Raw genomic sequence first — 24,149 nt, 5'->3', positions numbered from 1 at the left:
ATAGATTTTTTAATGAAAAAAAACACAAAAAAAATCATATTTATTACATTTTTCATATACCTACCAATTTTGAAGGCATATAAATATGTCCTTTTATTAAGTCAAACATGCAGAAGATAAATATGACTTGCTCTGACATGTAAAAAAATGCTCTGTCATGCAAAAGTTATTATAAACATGCAATTACAGGTAAGATACTCGATATTATCCACATTTTTTTTAAAGCCTATTTCATTTCTAACTGGTTCATTGGACTCCTTTAATAACATTCCAGTAATATTCTGCTAGCATGTTCACTGACCATCTTCCCATGTATCTTTTATCCAAGGCAAAAATATGCGTTTGTCACTCGCAGCACCCGAATTAGGCAGAAAAAAAAATCTGAATGCGATTGTAAAAAAGTGACATATTGCAGTCAATAGCTTTATATGATTCAAGCAAATGTTCAATGAGTTCACAATAATTTTCTGCTATCACTTTTACAGTATGCGCACCCAGGTCCATAAGAATCCATTATTTTTATGTCATGGCAAAATTTAGTGTTGTACAGTGTGATCGGGCCTTGCTGTGAGGCTGAAAGGCTGTCACATCAGGAGTCAAAAGAATAAAAACCCAGACTACTGGGTCTCAGAGTACAAACCCAGGGCAGTGATTGTGTACACATTCCTGGGGCAGAAGATCTCCACAGTGACGCTCTTTATTTTACCTTTGCAGAAGTTTTTGAAGGATAAGATTATACTGAGAGTGCGTAGGAGTAATATTTTTTACCACTGCATGCGTAATGCAAAACTGTATTCTATATGTTAATCAAATTTCATCTGGAATTTGGATAAGGCAGCATCCTTTAGGGAAAACAATTTATTAGAACTCATTTTCTGTTCATTTTCATATTCCGCTGCCTTCGGAGAGGGTAGGCAACAGGCTGTGCACATCAGGTGGCGAACTGAGATGGGAAACCTGGTTTCCCTTTGCTTGTGCTTCTTTATGGTGGATATTTCTATTAGTGGTCATCATTGTCACAGCTACCAGAGAGGACACGCAGGTTATGACCTTTGTAATTCTGACAGTCGAGTTTTTTGGCAACTATTTAAAATTGGTACCATTACAAAGTGAAAATATCATGAAAAAAATTAAAATATAAGCAAACACATATGTATATTCAGTCATATAACCAACCTCTTTGATGACCTTGTGAGCGGGCTGTGCCGGGATTGTCTCTTTAAAAACATTACTGAAAATTGGTAACACGTCGTGATCGGAATATAAACTGTGCCATAAAAGTTACGGTGTTTAAAGTTGTTGACAAAAATTAATGACACAGGGGCATAAAGAAGGAACAGATCACACAGGAGTGATAAATTACAGTGCATCATGTTTCCTGTTTAAGTCTAAAAATATCGGAAGGCTAATACCATAAACAAGTTTTCCCAGTGAGTTGTGCACTAGATGTACAGTACATTTCTCATGCTTTTTTAAATGTTATTTGTGCAACACGCCAGCGAGCGGTCCTCTTTCCCAGAAAGAATCTCGAGGCAACAGGAAGACCAAAAACTTTGTCCCTGCCTCTCAACGTCGAGGGCATAAGGGCAAAATTATCATAATTAAGCCGTGCAGGTCTGCGGAGGGCACTCAGCCGGGAACACAGCTGGGGGAGTGTGCGCCTGTGACCGTTTTATCGGGACCGCTGTCCCTCCCTTGCGGCTCAGAGCTGGAATGTAACCACCGTGGAGACATACACATTCAAGCAGAGTAGCAGGGAAGTCATGGCAAAGTTGTAGAGTCTCACTTACATGTATTTATTTAGCAGATGCTTTTCTCCAAAGTGACTTCCAATGAACTCTATGTAGTGTTACCAGCCCACACACCTTATTCACCATGGTGACTTACACTGTTAAATACACTACTTACAATGGGTCACTCATCCATACATCAGTGGAACACACTGGCGCTGTCACTCACACGCTATGGGTGGACCTAAACAGCCTGTCTTTGGACTGTGGGAGGAAACCAGAGCACCCAGAGGAAACCCACACAGACATGGGGAAACATGCAAACTTCAGACAGACTGAGTGGGGATCAATCCAACATCCTTTCACGCCAACCGGGCACTGTGACACAGCAGCACTATTTGCTGTGCCACCATGCCGCTCACGTATGCTACTGCTTGTGTTGCGCCGTCAGCACACGGATTGCGTCGTTAGTGCACTAGCGTCCTGAAGAGGGGAGCCACTGCGGTCGCACCCTACACTCCCGCTTACGGTCTTACAGGCCTGTTGAGCTGCGGTCGTGCCCCGCTGCCTTCAGGGGTTGCTGTGTCATTGTGACTGGCCCCAATGTGCAGAACTGCGACTTTATAAATAAAACAGCCTTAAATAAAATCTGCTGTCTGAAAATCCCTGGAGGGGGATCTGTCGTTGTACCCTTAAGCGAGGCACTTAAACTGAATGGTTTCAGAATTACCCCGCTGCATAAATGAGTAGTTTGTAAGCCATGTATGCCGCTTGTCATAAAAAACATCTGCTAAGCAATTAAAACTTTATCTAGAGGAAAATTAAACTTTCTTTGTCGTCTTAAGTGGATCATGGGCTTTGCGGCAATAGTGTATGAGCACAAGCTGGGACTGTGGTTAGAGCTGTTGCCTTGCAGTCGCAGAATCTGGGTTTGAGTCCCTGCTCCTGCTGTAGTACTCATGACCCGGGTACTTACTCCGAATTGCATTTACTCATTTAGTAAACAAGTAGTTGTACCTCTATTATTACTAACTCAGGATGTTATTACCGATGGTGATCGGTACATGAATTTTTCTACTTTTTGCAGTGCAGGGTAAAGCGCTGTGTGAGAATAGATGAATATATGACAATTACATTTGGCCCATGCTTTTCTTCAAAGAGGATCCACTTACACTGAGCAACAGACAAAGAGCTTTAGATACAGACTCACGATTACTGAAGCACAGCTTATTCCTGACGCCGTCATTTTTCTGGTTTGCATCACTCAAGCGGCCGCCTATAGCAGTGACATTCAAATAGCAATTACCTACAGATTTTTGATTTTGGACACCCTCTGAGTAAGCAGCCAGAAATGAAGGCAAAATTGAATGAGCGTAGGGATCTTTCCAGAGCGTGGGGATTGATCGGGTCCTGTAGGTATCGATACAGTATTGACACAGTAAATTATGCAGCGGTATAAATGGGTAAATCACTGCAAGCAGCTTAGTGTGCAAACCTAACGTTGCAAATTGTTTCAGAGAAAAGTATCTGCAAAATGATTATCTAAAAGTTTTTACCCGTGTGGAGTAACTCTGAAGTCGTGTAGAGACAAGACAAAGACGATCGGGTTGACTGCACCGAAAATCACCCGAAGGGACTCTAGAAAGACCTGGTTGAGAACATCAGACAGTGATGCCTGTGTTTACTTGTTTTTCAGGAACACCCGGCGAACGGCAGAGGTGTGGATGGATGAATTCAAGCTGTTCTACTACTGGGCTCGACCAGCGGCACGCGGGAAGCCGTACGGAGAGTGAGTGGCAGCCCGAGCGTGACCCTGCATCATTATCTCCCTGTAAGAAGCCGGTGGAGATTGAGTAGCCTCACCCGGGAAGCCCTCATCGCACACGGCCCAAAGCGGCTAGCGAGGGCGGGAACAGCGGAGGGGTTCCAGGTTCGAACCTTCAAGGACCAATGAACTCACCCCGCTGTCCTGAATGCCAATGAGTCCAACATGGTTCATCTGAAGAAACCCCCTCCAGGTCGTTCAGTCTGTCCTACGATAAGAGGCGGCGGTACAAAAGAAAGACTCATCTCTCACTCTGCCCACCCCTCTGCTCTCTTATCAGCGTCCGTGGCCGGGAGGAGCTCCGACGGCGCTTGAAGTGCAAATCCTTCAAGTGGTACTTGGACCATGTCTACCCTGAGCTCAAGTGAGAGCGGCCTGCTGTCCTTCTTCTCTTGTTCACCGTCGTTTCACCCATTTCTCTGGGCTTTCGTTTGTATCCACACAATCACCATCCGGTTTCCGAACATAACCATTGACCCTAGAAGGGTCACCTGTGACCGGGTCGGCTTTGGAAACCGGGCTACACGCTGCTCTTTTGTGGTTTTGAGTATTTTGCATTCTCTATGCATTGTTTCCAGATCTTTCCCCAGTGTGTTTCTTTGCTCTGTAATGACACAGTGTTGAATTGTAGCCCCATCTTTATGCTGAGCACCGAGTTAAAAACGGTCCCGATGGCCGAAGGGCTCGGATGAAGGGGCCGCCGTCAGACTCGGGCCCCTTTTGCTGACGGAGTGAATGAGCCCGACTGTACAATCCATCTGGATCTCTCTGGCCTCTCAGCCATTATTTACTCTGTGTTTTCATCTATCTCGCTCAGCGGCAACTTGTCCCACATAGTCCTGATAAATGTGCTTGCCTTGTAGTGCAATTTTTATCTGTAGTTTTTAATATTCACCCTCAACTGAGCACAGAGAATAAAAAAGCATCCATGTGATGCAGCAGGATGTTATGCAGTAAAACACAACTGTTTATTGTGACTTTATCAATTTATGCTTAAGGGGGGGGGGGGGTCTGTAAATCAGAATGTGTAGTGTGGTTCTACATTTCTTTCTAACTGGACCCAAATGGACCAGCCTCGCTTGTTAAAGCGCGCGTCAGAAAATTGATGCTTTCCGCCATGCTTTCTAGGATCCCGGATGACTCCGATTCCAAGTCGGGGGTGATCCGGCAGAGACAGAACTGCCTGGAGTACCAGACGTTGGAAGGTCAGGAGATGCCGGTGCTTGGGCTTGGGCCCTGTATGGGGACCAAGGAGGTTCCAGCGCTCTATCAGGTACAACACCGACTCACGCCACCTCCATTACCCCACGGCTGTGACCCTCCCACCTGCCGTAAGTGACCTGCCTGCAGATGAGATGCAGACAAGCATGTCACAGCAGCATGTCACCTGTCTGTGAGACGTGAAAGGGTTACTGTGTGTGAGAGGCGTCAGATGAAGGCGTCTGCTAATGAATAAACACACGTTACCCCAGGGACTTCTTGAACATCATATTCTAGTAATGAGCAGTTTCTGGGGTCTGTTTCCCCCTGTTTATTTCAGTCTGATGCAGCAAATACAATAAACGAGCCATTCTCAAAGTCATCAGCGAGGTGTTCGTAGCCAAGAGCTCATTTTTTTTGCCCCTACCCAAATCTTGCAGTCCACTCAGTTACAGTCACAAGACGTACAAGCCACTTGACTGTTCCATGTGAATAATATACAGTAGATACCATAAATACCTAAATTCACATTTCTTCGAGTTTATCTGACACCTTTCTTCCAGATGACTTTCAGTGTTTGTTTGTCCGCTAAAGTACTTACAATGATTTAACCATTTGTACACCTGGGTAATTTTTTTTTAGGGTAAGTACCTTGATCATTAAGACTACAGCGGGAGCGGGGATTCGAACTCAAGTTCTTCGACTGCAAGGCAACAGCTTAATCCGTATAGTACTAAATACGTCAAAACATAGATCAGACATTACAGTATATTAGTAACACAGTATATCTGAGGATATATATGCAATTTTTTTCTGTTATATACAAAATAATGTAATTATGCATTTACAATAAAGAAAATCTGAACATATTACTATGGGCGTGTGGTGGCACAGCGGGTTTGGTCAGGTACTGCTCTCTGGTGGATCTGGGGTTCGAGTCCTGCTCGGAGTGCCTTGTGACGGACTGGGGTCCCGTCGTGGGTGTGTCCCATCCCCCTCCAGCCTTACGCCCTGTGTTGCCAGGTTAGGCTCCAGCTTGCTGTGACCCCCACTTGGAACAAGCAGCATGTGTATGTGTGAACATATTACTATAAATATGTTTCTTTTGCATAATAATGTTTAGCTCATCAGTATCTCTAGGAAATCTGACGGTCTGATATGGACAGAAAAGCCCAGTGTCCTTCTTTATTAGCCAGGAGAAAGTGGACGAGCTCTGTTGTGGATGACGGCTGGAGATCGCAGGGTGTCCTGTGTGTCCCGAACAGGTCTTGGCAGCCAGGTTAATGGCAGAGCTTTTAAGGGCCTGCCGCAGTAAACTAACAAGGCTTGGAAGCACGCTAGATTAACATTAAATTGATATTTTCATGCCACAGTGGCCGTCATAAAGCAGGCTGGAGCGGCGCTCTAATTAGGATTAATATGGACCACGGGTTTTATGGTCAAATCTATCCTATTAAACGGAGATGCATAAAAGCCCTTTGCTTGCTGACCTTCTAATCCACACACTGTGACGCCACTGACCTGCAGTCATCACCCCCCCCCCCCCACTGGGGGTTTCAGTCCCGTGTCGCCCCCTGGCGGCGTTAGGAGCTGCAAGTGTGGACATGCTGCCACCACGTGCTGCGTGTGCCAAACTGCCACAGGGTCACAGGTCTCCTTAGCCATCTGGTTTCATGTCCATAGACAGAAAGGGGTTCCACTGCACACATCGTAGGCTCCTCGTGGTCACCGAGACACGTCCAGCTCTTTCCCACTTCACTGAAAGCATTATCGATTAGTGTTATTACGAGAGCTCATGCTGAAAATGCCGTGCATCATGCAGTAAGACCTTAGCAAATGTGGTACATCCTGAACAACCTTTACTTGGGTACCAGGTGGTTTGAGTCGTTACCTTGCAATCAGAAGCACCCTTGATCAAGGCACTTACCCTGAATTGATACAGTAAAAATTACCCATCGGTATAAACAAATAGCTTTTTATGAATAGCTTAGTGTACAAACACAGCAATGTAAGTTGCCTGCTGAGTGTCAGATAAATTATTAAATAATATTAATGTGGCATTTGCAGGAAATTTGTTTCGCAGTCATCTGACAGAGCATGTGTAAACTGAACTCCGTTGACCTACACAGTGTAACAGTACTTTCGCTGTCCCGTCTCTAGACTTTCTCAAATTCCATTTAATATTTAATGAGTCATTTAAAAGCACAGGGTCAGCTGCTGGTTCGAGACATTGACTTTTTTTTTTTTTATACATAAACTGCAAAAAAAGAACAAACTGGAATAAACAAACCCTCTTCAGTTCATTTGTGCACTCGCAGGCCGATAAAAGCTAAGGCAGGGAGGATGCTTAGCCAAACATGGTGACAAATATTCGCCGCCGTCCGCAGAACACCGCACCGTGTTTGCGCGCATCTCGCCGTGTGACATTTAGCTGACAGCGAAAATACTGTTCCTGTAGCCAACATCCTCATTACCGTCACTGCCGGGTACCAGTCATCCTAATTGCCTACAGTTACGATCCAGTGTTCTTCCGCAAATCCTCACACTGTCCCCAGGTGTTGGCAAAGCAGACCAGGCAGAGACAATAGAAAAAAGCTCATTAACAAGTATGTAGGAAGGTGCAAGATTTCAGTCTCCTTCCTTCTACATTATGTATTTTCCAGGTACAGGAGTAGATTTTCAAATACCTCATTTACGTAAAGCTAAGCTCAGTACTCTCACTCCAGGGTGAAGACCTTCACTTAAAGCCCACACTTGAGTTACAAATTTTCAGATACAGAAATTTCTGTTCATTTGCTATTTTTAATGGCCTTTTCTTCACGTTTCTGTTTCGTAAAAATTCTTGCCTGCTGTGAAGCAAATAACCTGCATTTAACTGCCAAGCCAATAAATGGCAGGGAAGAGCAGGGAAGAGCAGGGAAGCAGGAGCTCAACTCATTGCCCCAGTGTTTACAACGTGGGTCTTGAATTCCTGAGTGCTGGTGATCAATAACAAGATGAGGGACATTGCACATGTTTTTGGGATGAACAAGTCAGCAACAACCACTGAATGGGAGTTTGTGAAGATTATTTTTAAGCTGGACACTTCCAGAACCTAACACTCAAGACAATGAACAAATGTCTGTTTTGATTATCTTTGACTGATTTTGACTTACTGGTAAAAATTACACTGGAGTTATGAACAAACTTGAGTTACGAATAGCCTGCTGGTCTCAGCTGTGTTCATAAAATGAGGAGCCAGTGTACAGAAAAAAACAGAAATCCAAAACCTGAAAAATCTGGTGTCTTTGAAGGAGCGGAGCTTCTGGATATCATGTATGGATATGCATTGAGGACAATAAGATGTCTTGACAGCATTATTTTTTAATTTTTTTATATATTCTCGTGAGCAGAAGAGCGAGATGTAACAACCGTAGCGTGAGATCGCTGTTATAAAAAGCATTAAGACATGTGGTAAAAAGCTTGGCCAGAGATGAGAACGGACGCCTCTTTCGCCAGCTTTAAAAATAGATGTTCAGCTCAGCATTATGCTGTTAAACAGCTCCCTGTGATTTAATATGTGTAAATAATTGGATCCTTGTGGACCCCAATCAACATTTAAATTCTTGTTGTTAGTGAGCTCACCTCAGTCCACTGTGGCTGAATGCAGTCAGGTGGGCAGGGGGTGCCGGGACGCTGAGCGATTTCCGGGGCCGGGGGGGTTGCGTCTCTGTCCGAACAAATGAGGTGTGTTATGGGAAATGAGGGCAGCACGGAGACCAGGGCGGCTGCAGTGGCATCAGTCTCGCGCTAAATCTGCGCCTCTGCTGTTTTCCTCATTAGGAGCGCAGACTACATTATTTAGTTGCTGAGCACACGCTTTTATGCAAAGCAACCTACGGAGCTGCCAGTTTTACACCGCTCCGCACGATATCTGCTGCAGCAGACCGGGCTGATCGACCTGCTCTGGCACCGCTGGGAGCTGAACCTACAACCCTTCTCGACCCAATGTCCACAAGAGTCCTTCAACCACCATATTACCTGCTGGAATCAATCCAACGCACGGCTCGGAAGGTGTCGACCGGTGTGCTAAGACATGGAGTCCGCACTGGTACATGTCACTGCATGTCACTGGGATGTGCAGTGACATGTTTGGAGCACCATGAAGGATGCACCATAATGTTGCAGGCGTGTGGGGACATGTAGGTATGAATAATGGCCAGTTCTGAAGTGTGCTCTTAGGGACACACTTTAGAACTGGCCATTACTCATACCTACACGTCCCCACACACTTACGAAATTATGGTGCATAATGTCCCCAGGTGTTTAGGGACGTGCAGGGATGCAGTGAACAGTGTGCTAGAGCACGCACATGTGTGCGCGGTGACATGTAGCAGTGTGGAGGGACATTCAGACATGTATGTTGTCATGCAGCAGCAGGGAGAGACATGTAAGGCTGCATAGTGACATGCTCTAAGTGTCTAGGGACGGAGCAGTAATATGTTCCGAGGGTCAGGGACATGCAGGAGGAACAAAGGCATGTACGGTGTGGTGTGCTAGAGCACACGCGTGCACAGTGATATGTTGCAGTTTGCAGGGCTGCGTATAGGCGTGCACGGCAATAAGCTGCGTTACCGTTGAGAGGAGTGCAGCTCACGGCCCCACTGTCCTTCTCAGGAGTGGATCTACACCCACGGCCAGCAGATCCGCCAGAAGCAGCACTGTCTGTCCCTCTCCACCATGTTCCCCGCCTCCCAGGTGCTGCTGCTACCCTGCAACGCCAGCGACGGCAAGCAGGTAAGGATTCCACACACTGAGGTGGGGGAGGGGGGGTTCACCCAATCACAGCGAGGGTGCCATGAGACACGTGTCACGAATCACATTTTGCTGGATGTTTCTGCCAACTCACTTAAGAGATCCCCCCTGGAAGGAGCCTATGAGCCGCAGACCCCCAGGGGTCAACAGACACGCTGTGCTTTGGTACCAGACGCTCTTCATGCAGTCAGATCATCACGTGGATGTAGTTGCAAGACGCCGGATGGCGGTTCTGCTGATATATGTGAATTGCAGTGCTGCTATTAGCACAGCACCTTGCACAGCATTCATTTCTCAGGGCCTCATTACTTTATGAAAACAGACGCATGTGGACTCAGCAGACATCAGGTGATGGTTTAATGTCTCATACTGTAAATCACAGTACGGTGAAGAATAACGAGGATAGCATGGCCTCAATGCTTTTCTCGCTGTTATTATTATTATTATTACTTTTATCTGGCATCTTTCTTCAAAGCAACTTACAGTGTTAATTACAGTGATTCACCCATTTATGCAGCCAAGTAATTTTTACTGTATCAGTTCAAGTACCTTGATCGCAGGTACTACAGCAAGATGGGGGGGGGGGGGATTCATATCCAGCAACAGCTCTAACCACTATGCCACCTGCTGCCCACTAAAATTCTGCACCTAGTCCAAGGGTGTCTAACATGCAGCCCACAAGAACATCTGTAAACTATGAACATACCATAACAACTATAACCCCACCCACCCACACAGTCTGAACCACTTGTCCCATATGGGGTCACAGGGAGCTGGAGCCTAACCCAGCAACACAGGGCTGAGGGGTAAGGGTCACACCCAGGACAGGATACCCGTCTATTGCAAGGCATCCCAATCAGGACTCGAACCCCAGACCCACCTAAGAGCGGGCACAGGACACACCCACTGCACCACCCAGAAAGCATTCAGTCCATACAGTATTTTAATGACTGAAGTAGTTACTATGATTTTTACATTGTGGTCCCTCGAACCGGTTCACAATAATGACTATGGGCGTTGGCCAAAAAAAAAAGGCTGCACACACAACTGCGCTAATCCAGACAAGGTAAACCAGGTAAATGACTAATGAGCGTGCTGCCACTGGCCACTGCGTGTTTTCAGCGCGTCGCCGCTTTCTCCACTCGCTCCACAACTGATTAACCCCCCCCCCCCCGATCCTGCATCCAGAGAGATTACTGAGGTGACGTCCAGCTGCGCGAAGCGCGCCCCCGTGAGCGCGCGACCCGGCGAAGGCACGAGGAGGGAGCGGAGCAGCGATATCTAATTAGCGGCGCGTTGATACCTTCCCTCAGGCTCGGGTTCAAGGCTGGGCCCGGCAAGTCGACGCGCTATCGTCTGTGCTTCAGCAGCCAGTAACAAGAATGACTTAGAGGCACCTCGAGCGCTGAATACTAATTATTTCACTCAAACTATTTTCCTTTTCAATTAAACTAAGCGCCCTCTTCGCATCTCGAACCGCGGCAGCGCCGAGTGACGGACGGCGCCTTTGATCAGTGACACCAAAGACGCACCGCCGTCTCCCCTCCTGTACTTCAATGAACGCGCTTAACCCTCAGAAGTGAGCGACGGCGTTCGGCGTCGCGCTCGGTCACGTGTCTTCACGCCTTATGAACAAATTCACGCGCAATAAGTGTAACCGCCTTGGCAGCGGCTGTAGATTAACCGCGTTCTGTGCCTTTTTTAATGTTCAAAGCGTTTCAGAATCGCCCGAGTTCCGGGACCTTTGGAAATCTGAGGGAGCAATTAACAAAGCAATAGATCATGCTGGACATTAAGTTTAAATTCTTGTCATCTAATTCTTATAACTTCCCCTAAAAAAAAAAAAAAAACTAAATTACAGAACTGAGGATAAAAGCCTTTTTTTTTCAGGGCTCCGATCATATTTTATAGCAACAGCTACACCTAGTGGTGACTCAGGTTACAACATCTTAGGTTCTGCAACCCTGAACAGGGTTATTCTATCTATCCCAGGAAGCTCTGGGCAAAAGGATGAGAGTACACGCACCCTGGACAGGACACCAGTCCATACCAGGGTAGCCACACACTCACTCAGTTGTACACTATGGGACAAAACCCACAAATTCCCATTCTACACAGGCTGAGTGGGGATCAAACCCACGTTCTATCACACCACTCGGGCACCGCGAGATGGCATTGCTACTCACTGCACCATCATCTCACCCTCTGTGCCTCATTTTTAAAAATTTTTTCTTTTATCTGACCCCTTTCTCCAAGGCAACTTACAATATTAGGTTTTTACACGAAAATATTTGTATTTTACCCACTTACAGAGCTGCAATGTTTATTGCATCAATTCAGCGTAAGTCCCTTCATCAAGGGTGCTAGCGAATGAAGTGGGATTTAAAACCGGAGTCTTTGCATGCACGACAATAGCCCTGACCACTACGCCACCCAGCGTTTGGTTTCCAGTGTCAGTAGTGTAAACACGTGGTATGAATTGCATTGTAAACCTGTGTGTTTGTCCCTTACGCTGCAGCGCTGGCAGAAGTCTGGCTCACACCTGGAGCACCTGGCCTCCCACTTCTGCCTGGACAGCGAGATGGCCCTGGATGGACTTGAGAGCAGCCGCATGCTCGTCATCAGCCCTTGCGAGCCTTCCGCTTACACGCAGCGGTGGGAGGTTCCCTTTTCGTGACCCCCTCCTCGAGTTGACGTGGCCCGCCCACAGGGAGGCGGCAGGACCAAAAGGGCGTCTCCTCAGCCTCGGGGCGCAGCTGCTGGAGGCAAAGCAGAGTGGCGGCGGGAGGCAAACACCAAAGATGGCCAGCGCAGGAGCCTGGGGAGGGGACACCTTGGCTCTTCGCTTTCTAATGACTCTGATTCTTTTAAGAGCCGAACTTGGACTCTAACCCCCCCCCCCAGCCCTTTTATAATAACCAAACTATGATGAACACAGCGGTCTGGACAACTGGAGGCTCCTGTCTGAGGAGACCTTGCAGTCATTGCTTAAGGTTACGTGCTGCTCTATCCCACTGATTCGCGTCTTCAAAGGCGGTACAACGGACAGAACGTCTCCCCGCCCATCGTGTCAGTTGTCATTTGAGAGGCCTGAGTGAAACATCCACAGAGCCGTGGTGAGTGAAGCGAGATCCCACGCATCCCGTGCTCAACGTTCCCGCTGGGTTCTCCGCAGTCATCAGGTTCCGCTTAGCTCACACCGACCTTCAGAGGAGAACAGGACTGGCCTGGCGAAGAGTCTGACGCTGCTGTTTGATAACTGTCATCATCTTCCATTGAAGTGGACCTTTTTAAAATCTCCCCCATCCTCCCGTGTCCCCCGCTGGGTCAAACAAAATAACAAGAACAGCCTTGAATGTTCAGCATATTGATTCGCTGCTGACAGCGATGGATTCAAATATGAGAATAAAAGTATGAAATGAACAATCGCTCGTTTACGTACTGTATGTGTGTAATTCTTTAAATAATCTCATGAGCAAAATTGCCAGACTTCACGAAAAAATTTCTGAATGGAGACACTGGAACTGCTGTAATGAAAGCAATAAAATGCTGACTGATATTTGCTTCTTCTCTGACCTGTGGCCTTAAAAATGACAAGTTGTCTGAAGTCTGACTAGTACTTTCAACCATTTATCTGACCTGTTTGTCCAAGGCGATACACAGAGTTCGATGATCAGATTTGCAATTATTTGCTCATTTATACAGCTGGATTTTTGCTCTTTTGGTTCAGGGTAAGTCCCTTGATTTTGGAGACAACAACGGGAGCGGGGATTGAAACCCAGGACCTTCTGTTTCAAGTAGTAATTTAGATTACTTAATTTAATTAGCAGTTTTTCTCTGTTATTTCATATTGCATACTCGTTCACATATTTGATGTGTAACGCAAACTTTTACATTTACTCTCCATTGACAGTGGCGGAACCTGAGAGATCAGCGCCACTTAGGAAAAGACGTGAGAAATGTCAAGTGCTGCTCTGTTCAGCCCAGCCTGTCCTTTTACGGCATTGTTGTTCACTATGGATGGATGAGTCTGAACTCACTGACTCGGGAGCTGAATGCAGACGTGAGCAGTAAGATGAGCAGCAGTCATCTGCAGCATCTGCAGGAACACAGAGGGCTCAAAGATCACTTCGGTGCGTCACGTCACCTTGCTGGAGAAGAGCAAACAGTCAGAAATAAAGAAAAAAGGGTCAGGAGAAGAAAATAACAAGTACTCTGAAATATGTGAAACTGTATAATCCACAACAGAGTGCTGTAATATTGCCAGAATAATTAATAAACCAAAATATCACACAAAGGATTGTTACACAATAACCTAATGTAATATTACAGAATTCACACAGCAAAACACAAAAAAAAAACAAACATACTTTTTTTTTTTAATTAAAATTCAATTTATTATAACATATGCTCTTTGATGAGAGGTTTTCATAAGTAAATATTCGAATTCAAGGGATTAAGGATTTTTTTCTTAATAATTGTCGTTCACTTAATTGTTTAATCCAAAGAGTTTTCTGTTATTTGATCCATTTGTTTGTTGCAGTGTTTCAGGGTAAGTGTCATGATCGGTACTACAGTTGCGACAGAAAATGGGACTTGAACCCAGAACCTTCACCTTGAGGTTAGAAGTCTGCTGCCCAAAAAGCATAATTCCACCAGTTTAGAAAAACACGTTGAGGGCAAAGAACTTTCCATAATGACAAGCAGGTCTGGTCAAAGTTTAATGAAATGTTTTATTTTCAACCAATGAAGCTGACGAAGAAGATGTAACTTAGAGAGCAGCAGGCACAGTGTTTCTTAACCTACCAAAAGCAAAATTTTTGGTGTTAGAATAAATCTTTTTTATCATATTTTTCCTATTTAAAATATCAAATGACGACAGAGTGCTGATTTTTATTTTATTTTTTTATTTTTATGTATTTTCTTTTTTTGCAACTATATGGAGGGAATGAATTTTAAAACATATTTTTAACTTTTAAGTATCAAACGCAGAGCAGTTCGAATAACCAGACAAGAGAAAGACAAGTTTTAAGGTAATTTGTCACTACATAAAGTAATTTTCTCATGACAACGAAATACAGATATTACTGACGGATTTTTGGTGAGCGTTACCGTTTCATTACGAACGAACTTTGTCGGCTTCCGTAGGACAGTGTACTTGCGGGAGGTGTAGTTTTTTTCCCCTTAATTCCTTCTTTTAAGGAACGTGTACCTGTGCTTTTAAGAACTACATATCCCAAGTGTACATTGGAGTGTGGTCGGAGACCAGGGTAAGTGACGTTAGATTTCAGTGACTGTTGTTAGCCGGAGGGTAGCGGTTTTAGCTGTGAATTGATTTTTGGTAATTCGGGTATTTCATTTATGAGCAGATAAAGCAGTTTTTATCTTTCCAACTTAAATAATGAACATCTCAAGGGAACGTCCTGGTAAGTGGATAGTTCAGTTTCAGTAATTGATTGTGTACAGATTATTAGTACAACAGACATGGTTACACAAACACACGTCAGGTATCATCAGTAATTTCTGCTCCAGTAACGTAAAACTGTGTTTTTTTGTTGTTTGTACAGTTAGTCTGTATTAGACGCTTTCCTTCAAACTTACCTTAAGCTGGCTACAATTTTATACAGTATTTTTTTTTTTTTTTTTACTGGAGCAAGGTCAGGCCAGCCGGGTACGACAACAACTGGAGGTGGGATTCGAACCTGCGACCTTTTGGACCACAAAAGCAGCAGCTTTAACCATTACACTAGGCTGTTCCTGTAGAAAAAAAGTGCATCAGCACAACAGACTGGGCTTTTGTTAATAGCTGCAGTATTTCCCACCACGTCGCTGGTTCGCATCCCTCAAGTAGTTGCCTACAGAAGTGACAATGAAGTAGCAATGCATAGATGGTGTTGGACTCATTTATAGAGCCATCTGGAGATTAGGGGGGAAATGAATCTGACAGAGATCGGTTTTGGGACCCTTCTGGAATAATGGAAGAGATTCAGCAGCTCTGAGGGACTGAACGATTTTTGTTTGACCAAGTTAGAGCCAAAGCCCAGAGCTGAAAGGCTTTGGACCCCTTGTGAGGGGGACCAGCAAGCAGTCATAGGTGCAGGAGCACAGCGCTTTTGCTATGATGTAGGGATTGATCAGCTTGTGGAGCGGTAGGGGTTCAGATCCTTTAACAGCACCCGCAGTAGCCAGCGCAAAGAGCTGAATGGTCGTAGGTGGGAAGAGTTTGTTAGATTAAGATGCTCGATGGCAGAGGGTAGAAGACCAGAGAGCAGGGAGTTCCAGCTCCACTTGAGATACCACCACAGCCTAGACCAGGAGCTGGATACAGTGAGGTGGTAAACTGTACATTTAGATGTTGTGAAGTTATTGTCCGCAGTCATTTCTGTCTGTAGGCGTTGTGCAGATCTTGTGTGATTGTTGACGCCTCCGTCTTTCCACAGCCTTCCGATGTTTGCCCGGTACCTGAACAACGTGAGCTTCAACGGGTTCACCCGCACTCGGGATGTTGTAGGCAGGTGGAGGACACTTTGGCCCCTTGGTGCCCTGGGGCAGGTGGGTCGAGCCCCCTGGGCTCAGCTTCCTCTACCCTGCGGGTACCTGACCGTCACCAGTGGGATCCCCGACGGTTGGCGCTGCGGTGGCTGGAGACGGCGGACCCTGATCGCAGCTTCCGGCGTTGCTTTCCGTCGTGCGGTTCACCTCTCTTGCGCGCTCATGGAAGGCCGTCGCAACGGGCCTCCACACAAACGCAAGAGGAGCTCAGAGGAGAGGAGTGTGGATTCGACACCTAAAAATGCATCCCGCAGCTCATCCCCTTCACACGCAGGTGGCTGTGACCCCGGGGGCCGGAACTGTGACTTTTGTCATAATTTGGGGATTTCGGAGTCTCCCAGGCAAGAAGTCCCAAAACCCAAGAAGACAGCCAGATCCGCAGGTGAGCTGCAGACATGCTTCACTACCGACATCTTGCTCGATCCCGTCGTTAATCCTTGTCTTAAAAGAGGCAGCATGTGCCATATCAGTTAAGGAAAGTTATTGCTGTTACAACATTTTGTTTATTTTACAGAAATAAAGAGACACTGGGAGGATTTTTCCCACCTCTACGCCCATCCATCGCAATCTACCAAGAGGCAGCGAGATCCGCCCTTCGACTTCTCCGTCATGTCCTACAATATCCTTTCCCAGGAGCTCTTGCAGGGGAATTCCTGGCTGTACAAGCACTGCCAGCGGTCCGTTCTCAACTGGGATCACCGTCTGCCCAATCTGCTCAGGGAACTGGAGCAGCACAATGCAGACGTGAGTTAGTCAGCATGTCGGTCCTGCACAACACTTATTATTTTTACAGCAGGTTGTTTTTGTTAGTTTTTTAAATAGATTTTTTCTTCGATAAGAAGTACAAAAATGATGTTCTATTTGAACATGAGAGCTGTTCCTTAGCCGCTGCTGTGCATTCTGTCAGCACAGTGGTTTGCGTTCGTATGTGAATGCGTGAAATAGATCCTCTTATTAATTATTTCCCATGAAATATCAGAACCCAGAGGGGGGTGCGGTGGCGCAGTGGGTAGAACCACAGTCCTGCTCTCTGGTGGGTCTGGGGTTCGAGTCCCCCTTGGGGTGCCTTGCGACGGCCTGGCGTCCCGTCCTGGGTGTGTCCCCTCCCCCTCCAGCCTTACGCCCTGTGTTGCCGGGTTAGGCTCCGGTTCCCCGCGACCCCGTATGGGACAAGCGGTTCCGAAATGTGTGTGTGTGTGTGTATCAGAACCCACATTTATCCTTCGTTCTCGACTCGTAACTGTGCAAATCTCTGTCTTTAGATACTGTGTCTTCAAGAGGTGCAAGAGGACCATTATGACAACCAAATCAAACCCAAGCTGGACTCTTTAGGTACCGACATCAGTTTCTTTGTTTATTTGTGTTTTTCATTGCTGTCCGTTCAGTGTATTTCAGAGTTATGATACACTTTATAGAAGACATGACATGATGCCACATGTTTGGGGGTGGCACAGCTTCGTAGCGATGCTTCCACAAACCTTTTCTGCTGGGTCTCGGGAGGATGTGCCGCATAGACAGTAACTGCTTGTCTAATACAGGGTCATGGTGGCCCACAGTCTATCCCAGAAGGATCGAGTGTGAGGCAGGGTACCTCCTGAATGGGATCCCACTCTGCCATAGAGCAATCACACATTGGTGGCTATTTATAATCACCAATTTACCTAAAACACATGTCTCTGGACTGTGAGACAAAACCAGAGCACCTGACGGAAACCCACACGAACACAGGGAGAACATGCGAACTTCACATAGACTTGAGTCAGATTCAATCGCATGTCTGAAGCTACAGTCCAGGCGCTGTGAGGCACCAATTCTACCCACCGTGTCATTTTGCTGCCCTGTGACTGAGGTTTTCTGTAAAATTTCATCACAGAAATTGAAATCATAATGCAGGGGCTGCTGTGAAGGTTTTTCTGTTCATCATCATCATCATCATCAATGTATGTATTTTACAAAGAACAAGGCGACTGGGGAGGGAATCATTTTATACAGCTGTTTCCAAAGCTTCACTGCAGTTTTGTCAAGTCTACAAATGCACCACTAGGGGGCGCTGTGGGACAGTCAGCCTGTGAATGAGATAGTTTTACATGCAACCTTTCCAGTTTACATTTAGTTATTTAGCAGATGCTTTTCTCCAGGGGGCGCGGTGGCGCAGTGGGTTGGACCGCAGTCCTGCTCTCCGGTGGGTCTGGGGTTCAAGTCCCGCTGGGGGTGCCTTGCGACGGACTGGCGTCCCGTCCTGGGTGTGTCCCCTCCCTCTCTCCCGCCTTACGCCCTGTGTTGCCGGGTAGGCTCCGGTTCCCCGTGACCCCGTATGGGACAAGCGGTTCTGAAAATGTGTGTGTGTGTGTGTGCTTTTCTCCAAAGCGACTTCCACTGAACTCTATGTAGTGTTATCAGCCCACACACCTTATTCGCTGCGGTGACTTACACTGCTAGATGATACACTACTTACACTGGGTCACTCATCCGTACATCAGTGGAACACACTCTCTGTCACTCACACGCTATGGGGGAACCTGAACAGCAGGTCTTTGGAGTGTGGGAGGAAACCAGAGCATCCAGAGGAAACCCACACACACTGGGAGAACACGCAAACTCCACACAGACTGAGCAGGGATCGAACCCACGTCCTCTCACACCACCCAGATGCTATAAGACAGCAGTGGTACTTGTGCCACCCAGTTAAAGTTGATGAAAATGTTCTAAATCTGATTTGGTTTGAATTTATTTGTCATATAAGTCATGAAACGCATTTATTTTCAAAGAAGGTCAGTATCGTCCTTGTTAAAGTGTATGACTGACCGTTGGTCCATCAGAACCTGGTCCATCACAACTGTGCCCTGCGAGCTGTGTTCCTCACTCTTCTCCGTCCTTTGCACAGGCTACCACTCGGAGTATAAGAGGCGCACAGGCCAGAAGCCAGATGGGTGTGTAGTGAGCTTCAAGCGGGACCACTTCTCGCTGGTGACCTGTCGCCCGGTCGAGTACTTCCGGCACGGCGTCCCGCTGCTGGACCGCGACAATGTTGGTCTGGTGCTGGTGCTGCACCCATTCGGTACCCCAGGTAGCATCTGTGTGGCCAACACCCACCTGCTGTACAACCCCCGGCGGGGGGACATCAAACTGGCCCAGCTGGCCTTGTTGCTGGCTGAGATCAGCCGTGCGTCCCGGGCACCAGGGGGCTCCCCTGACATCCGCTGTCCCGTCATCCTCTGCGGGGACTTCAACTCAGTGCCTGGGTCACCGCTGTACAACTTTATCCGGGAGAGCAGACTGGACTATGAGGGAATCCCCATCAGCAAGGTGAGGGGCTTGCAGGGGGGGGTTTGGTGACAAGGGTCCTTCACTCAGCCCTTCACTCACCATGGATCGCAGTAAAGGGTTTACTCTGTATTTTTGCTTAATTTCCAGCCCAAGTAGGCTTTTTCAGTAGGAAGGCTGGTTAAGAGACCCATTATTGTAGCCATAGACAAGCTTCTTAAAAACAGATTTCCACCCAGAAGTGTGTCGACGCTGCTCTGGATTTTGTATGGGTGCGAACTGTAACCTGTAAGAAAAGCAGAAAACTGAAACTGAGACGCAGGCAGGTTGTGATTACTCCCGTGTTTCCGTTGGTTCTGTATGCAGCTACTGGTGTAAAGTACACTGGAGAAACTTGTGTGGTCCTGGACAAACTGCGCTTTGAGAATCGTGTGTCTGCATCTAAACATCCTTGTGAAATGCACCGTTTACTGAGTTGCCTGTCCTTTTGGAGAAAAGCATCTGCTAAATGAAAAAATGCAAATGTAAGCTGTATAACTTTCTCTGGATACCATCACCTGCCAAGGAAGTTGAATTATTTGAAAAGCATGAAGAGGTGTGAGGTGGAGCCAAGGCAGAATGTGTCTTGTAGGTGTCCGGCCAGGAGCAGAGTCCTAGGGGCCAGCGTGTCCTTACTGTGCCCATTTGGCCCCGCAGTTTGGGCGTCAGTCACCGCTGCCAGTACGAGACGACGCCTGCCGGGACCACAGGTGACACGCTGACACCTTCACCCACATTGATTACTTTCAATATGTAAAAATGTATTTGCTCAAATACCCTCCTGACACAGCCTTTCATTTTTGTCCACGGTAAAGAACATTTATTTTTAAGTTAATCTCACACACTCACACCATCTGAAACCACTTGTCCCATATGGGGGGCGTGGGGAGCTGGAGCCTAACCCGGCAACATAGGGCGAAAGGCTGGAGGGGGAGGGGACACACCCAGGATGGGACACCAGTCTGTCGCAAAGGCACCCCAAGCGGGACTCGAACCCCAGACCCACCGGAGAGCAGGACCCGCTCCAACCCACCTCACCACCGTACCCCCACGCCCCCTACTAAGTTAATCTCCTAAATTACAATACCACAGTGCTCGATGGTGGACATTCTGTGTCTTTATGGTATCACGTGTTTGGAGATGAGGATTGGGGAACTTTCTAGAAATCAGGAGTAAACCCTAAAAGTTTTGTCTTAGCACGAACTTAAGAGAACACTTTGTCTTTCATTTAATGTTGCTTTAATTTATTAATGTTGCATTTAATGTAATTGAGTTCATCTAAAAAGAGCAGGAGCACAACACACCAGCGAAGCGTAATTCACTCACAGTCAGTTCGGTTTAAAACCGCAATTTCTAGTCGAGTTCCCCTGTCTTTAATGGTCTCTGTTGGTTTGTGTTTTTACACATCGCTGCCGGACCACCCTGCTGCTTTGGAAACAAGCATATTTGTGCCTCTCCATGCGACATATCGCTCTGAGACCCAGCAGAAGAGGTTTTTGGATGTATTTCTAGAATTTCTAGGAAATTATCCAATACCCCCTCAGACATGCTGTCACATCATCTCTTCTATGAAGCGTATCGTAAATCAGTGTTGTAGCAGAGGACATATACTTAAAATATTTGTTCTCTTAAGTGGACAAAAATGGACATCTGGGTTAAATAACGGATATCTGGGATAAGTAAAAAGTTTTGAAAGTTAATTTTTCCAGATTTTTTTGTAACAAATGGAGAATACAAGGTGGCCACCTGAATTGTTTTCTATGCTGGAAATATCCTGAATCTGCAGGAATTGCTTTGTATTAAATGGTCGACTTAGTGAACGAGTAGTGATGTCAGGTGATGCTGACAGTTAGGAGCGACTCTGCCTGAATTAATGGATAGGCGAACCCTTGGAACAGTAGTCGCCAAATGTTAATATGTAACAATATCTGCAGAATCTGAATGAACCTTTTCCATTATGTAAACAGTCATCTGTTGCTGACCGCTTTGCTCATAAAAGCATGTGCTGTGTCTGGCCTTTGCGCTGGGATTTTGTGCCCTGAGCTCCACCTAGTTCGTCATATTGCACTTTTGAAAAATTATGGAAGTTCCCGTTCTCATTTCATTGTGTTTCTGAAGCTTTTACACTGATTGACCCGAGTCTGATTTTCACGCAGCTGTCAAGGGCTGTCTTACTGTTCCAGACCAGGAGGAAGGCATCCTGGCTCTAGACAGGTGAGTCCAATGGATTGCTGAGGAGGAGGAGGAGCAAGGCACAAAACTCCACCTTTGTGGAACTGGGCTGTTCACTGTTACATCTAGCTGTCACATCCTTGTGATCAGTGAAAGAGCCTTGCATGTTCACGTAGAGGCTGTTGGGTTGCCTCTTTCATGCAGCTGCTGCAAAGATACCTGGGAGCAGAGTACTTAAGGACCCGAAAATGATCCAGTGCTCAAGGTTGAGGAGACCGGCTCCTGGTTTACCGCAACCCTGATTTACATAAGTGTAGAATATAGTTTTCACCAGTCTACATATGAGCCTCAGTGCAGACGCTGTCCCTCAGCAATAATCCCACTTTGGCTGGTAGGGTTGTTATGACTGGTTCAGATCACAGCTCTGCATCTCCCCCACGTCTCTCTCCGGTTCAGCGACCGCCCCGGCTCTCTGCAGATGAGAGCTGACCTGACGGCTCCTCCTCGCTCAGCGGGAGGAGGGGGACACGGTTCAAGAGAGTTCATCACCTCCTCTGACTGCGTTTTGCTCTCATGGGACCCTTGGGTCTCGGAAATGAATATGAGGGAATGTTTATGAGCACTGACAGGAAGGGAGCAATAGGTGGTTAATCAACTGGATTCATGACCAGGTTTTTCCCAGTAGGGACTCTGCCGTTGGACCATTCAGGAGTTAAAACCCTAATTAGCCCTGATGAAGATCCAGCTGAGTTATGTATGTAGAAGCTTACAGTCGTGAGCTGCTGCAGATGAAAAGTCTTCCCAGTCGTACAAGGTAATGACACCGTCCTCCTTTCGCGTGTGTTCACAGGCCCAGCATCGAGCACAGCCTGAGGTTCACCTCAGCCTACTCCCACTACCTGAAGGAGAACGGCCAGCCGGAGGTCACTACCTGCCACTCCAAGACGGCTGTCACCGTGGACTACATCTTCTACTCAGCGGCCCAGGAAGATGTGTCCATGCAGTCAGGTGAGGATACCGATGATCCGCTGTACATTAAACTCAAACGCGTGTACAGTCTTACAGAAGTGTCAGATCTGCAGATGCATTTGTCGCTTGTCACTGGTAAGGTCATGCCAGCCTGTTCTTTCTTTCTTTCTTTTTTTTTTACCCAGAATGCACCACGGCTCCAGAATACGGGCTGCAGTTATTGGCGCGACTGGCGCTTGTGGACGAAAAGGCTCTGTGGCGCGCCAACGGACTCCCCAATGAGCACAACTCCTCAGACCACCTGCCGCTGCTGGTCCGCTTCCGCCTGCGCTGCTCGCACGTGGACAGCGGGACTGCTGGCGCCCAGAGGGGGGGATCTCGTAATCTCGCACCACTTTGTGGGACAGACCTCTGTTACACCAGCTGAGGCTAAAAGCCAGGACTCGGAGCTGCGCGTCAGGGATTTTAAAGTTCGGATTCAGCTCCTCACTTCTCGCATATCGAGATTTTCCATATGCAGCTGCTTTGTGCTGAAGATTGGTTTTAAAATCCACATTAACCGTTGTCATTTTGATCAGATTTTTTTTTTTTTTTTTTTAACTTTGAATTTGAACTAAATTTACAATGGTTTACAGAAATATTTATATCATGTTCCTGGAAATAAGGGGCATTATTTTCTAGGTTTTTCATTCTGTAGTGTGTCCAGTATTAAATTACTGATGTGTGTCTTGAAGGAGTAACTGGACCTTGTTTTTAGTGTTTTTACTACAGTAAACACGTAAAAGTTAAGCTTTTATAGCTTCTCAGGGGTCAATAACCATGTTTTAATGCAGAGAAGTTAGTGGCAAGGCAACAAAAATCTCAATTTTTCTGGGCTGCGTGTCAAATTACACACTTGCTATCAAAAGAGGTGCTTTTTACCACCCTGTGACAGTTGTCCGGTACCACACTATTCCCAAACGTGCTCTGAGCATTGCAGCATTTTCCTGTATCGCTATCATTTCTACGCCCGTGAAAGAGAATTTATTCTGTTCACGTTGCCTGGCAAACAAATGCAACACAAATACAAAACCGTGAACTGTGCGAGCATGAAGAAAAGTACAAGGCGAAGCAGAGAAATCTCATTAAAATAAGTATACCTCCATACCCAGGTGAAAAATGGTCTCGATTGAGTTCATGACAGGCAATTTCTCGTAAGGTGCTCCTACCCAAGTGTTGCGTTGTGCTCGGAGCGTTTCCCAGACGCAGGCCAAGCAGTGCTGCAGGTGTTGAGCACCTGGTGTCACCGAATCAGATTTTCACCTTCATGCTCTCCAGCAGGACACCTACAGCTGTGCACAAGGATTCCAGTCATGTACATGTGTTTGAGGGTGGGGGTAGCATACTGACCAAATCGTGATGCACAGATCACAAGAGTCCAAGTGGAGAAGGGGAAAAAACACGAGGCCACACGGACAGTTATTGTGATCTCCTGTCCTCAATGCGGATAAAAGCCAGGGGAGGAATAACATCCGCATTCCACTTAAATTTGCACCGCAGCATAGGCTCTCTCTGATGTCTGCCTGTCAATATTTTAAATCTTTTTTTTTGAAAATGTTTTAATT

General features: G+C 46.6%; 2 protein-coding genes across 2 annotated transcripts in view; both read left to right on the top strand.

Moving 5' to 3' along the window:
• Positions 1-12,894, top strand: part of galnt14 (UDP-N-acetyl-alpha-D-galactosamine:polypeptide N-acetylgalactosaminyltransferase 14 (GalNAc-T14)) — a 76,160-nt gene extending 63,266 nt beyond the window's left edge. The window contains exons 11-15 of the mRNA XM_018742533.2: positions 3,427-3,519; positions 3,836-3,919; positions 4,684-4,828; positions 9,412-9,531; positions 12,068-12,894. Coding sequence (XP_018598049.1) covers positions 3,427-3,519; positions 3,836-3,919; positions 4,684-4,828; positions 9,412-9,531; positions 12,068-12,226 — 601 coding nt within the window. The 3' untranslated portion in view covers positions 12,227-12,894. The remainder of the gene's footprint in view (positions 1-3,426; positions 3,520-3,835; positions 3,920-4,683; positions 4,829-9,411; positions 9,532-12,067) is intronic.
• Positions 12,895-14,843: 1,949 nt separating this feature from the next.
• angel2 (angel homolog 2 (Drosophila)) lies at positions 14,844-23,725 on the top strand. The gene is made up of 9 exons (XM_018742379.2): positions 14,844-14,975; positions 15,990-16,483; positions 16,616-16,845; positions 17,364-17,433; positions 18,986-19,407; positions 19,997-20,114; positions 21,561-21,618; positions 22,427-22,584; positions 22,731-23,725. The coding sequence occupies exons 2-9, from the start codon at positions 15,997-15,999 to the stop codon at positions 22,970-22,972; spliced, it is 1,785 nt and encodes a 594-aa protein (XP_018597895.1). The 5' UTR covers positions 14,844-14,975; positions 15,990-15,996; the 3' UTR covers positions 22,973-23,725.
• Positions 23,726-24,149: the final 424 nt, after the last annotated feature.

The sequence above is a fragment of the Scleropages formosus genome, chromosome 1 (assembly GCF_900964775.1).
Source record: "Scleropages formosus chromosome 1, fSclFor1.1, whole genome shotgun sequence".
NCBI lineage: Eukaryota > Metazoa > Chordata > Actinopteri > Osteoglossiformes > Osteoglossidae > Scleropages > Scleropages formosus.
The sequence above is the reverse complement of the archived record's forward strand: the minus strand, read 5'-3'. Positions and strand labels throughout refer to the sequence as shown.

What these genes read in the sequence shown, in the direction of transcription:
- angel2 (XM_018742379.2), top strand. Translation starts at nt 15,997, where the DNA reads ATGTTTGCCCGGTACCTGAACAACGTGAGCTTCAACGGGTTCACCCGC. An exon ending in ACCCAAGCTGGACTCTTTAG is followed by an intron (nt 17,434 to 18,985) that starts GTACCGACATCA and finishes TCCTTTGCACAG; the next exon opens with GCTACCACTCGGAGTATAAG. An exon ending in AGGGAATCCCCATCAGCAAG is followed by an intron (nt 19,408 to 19,996) that starts GTGAGGGGCTTG and finishes TGTGTCTTGTAG; the next exon opens with GTGTCCGGCCAGGAGCAGAG.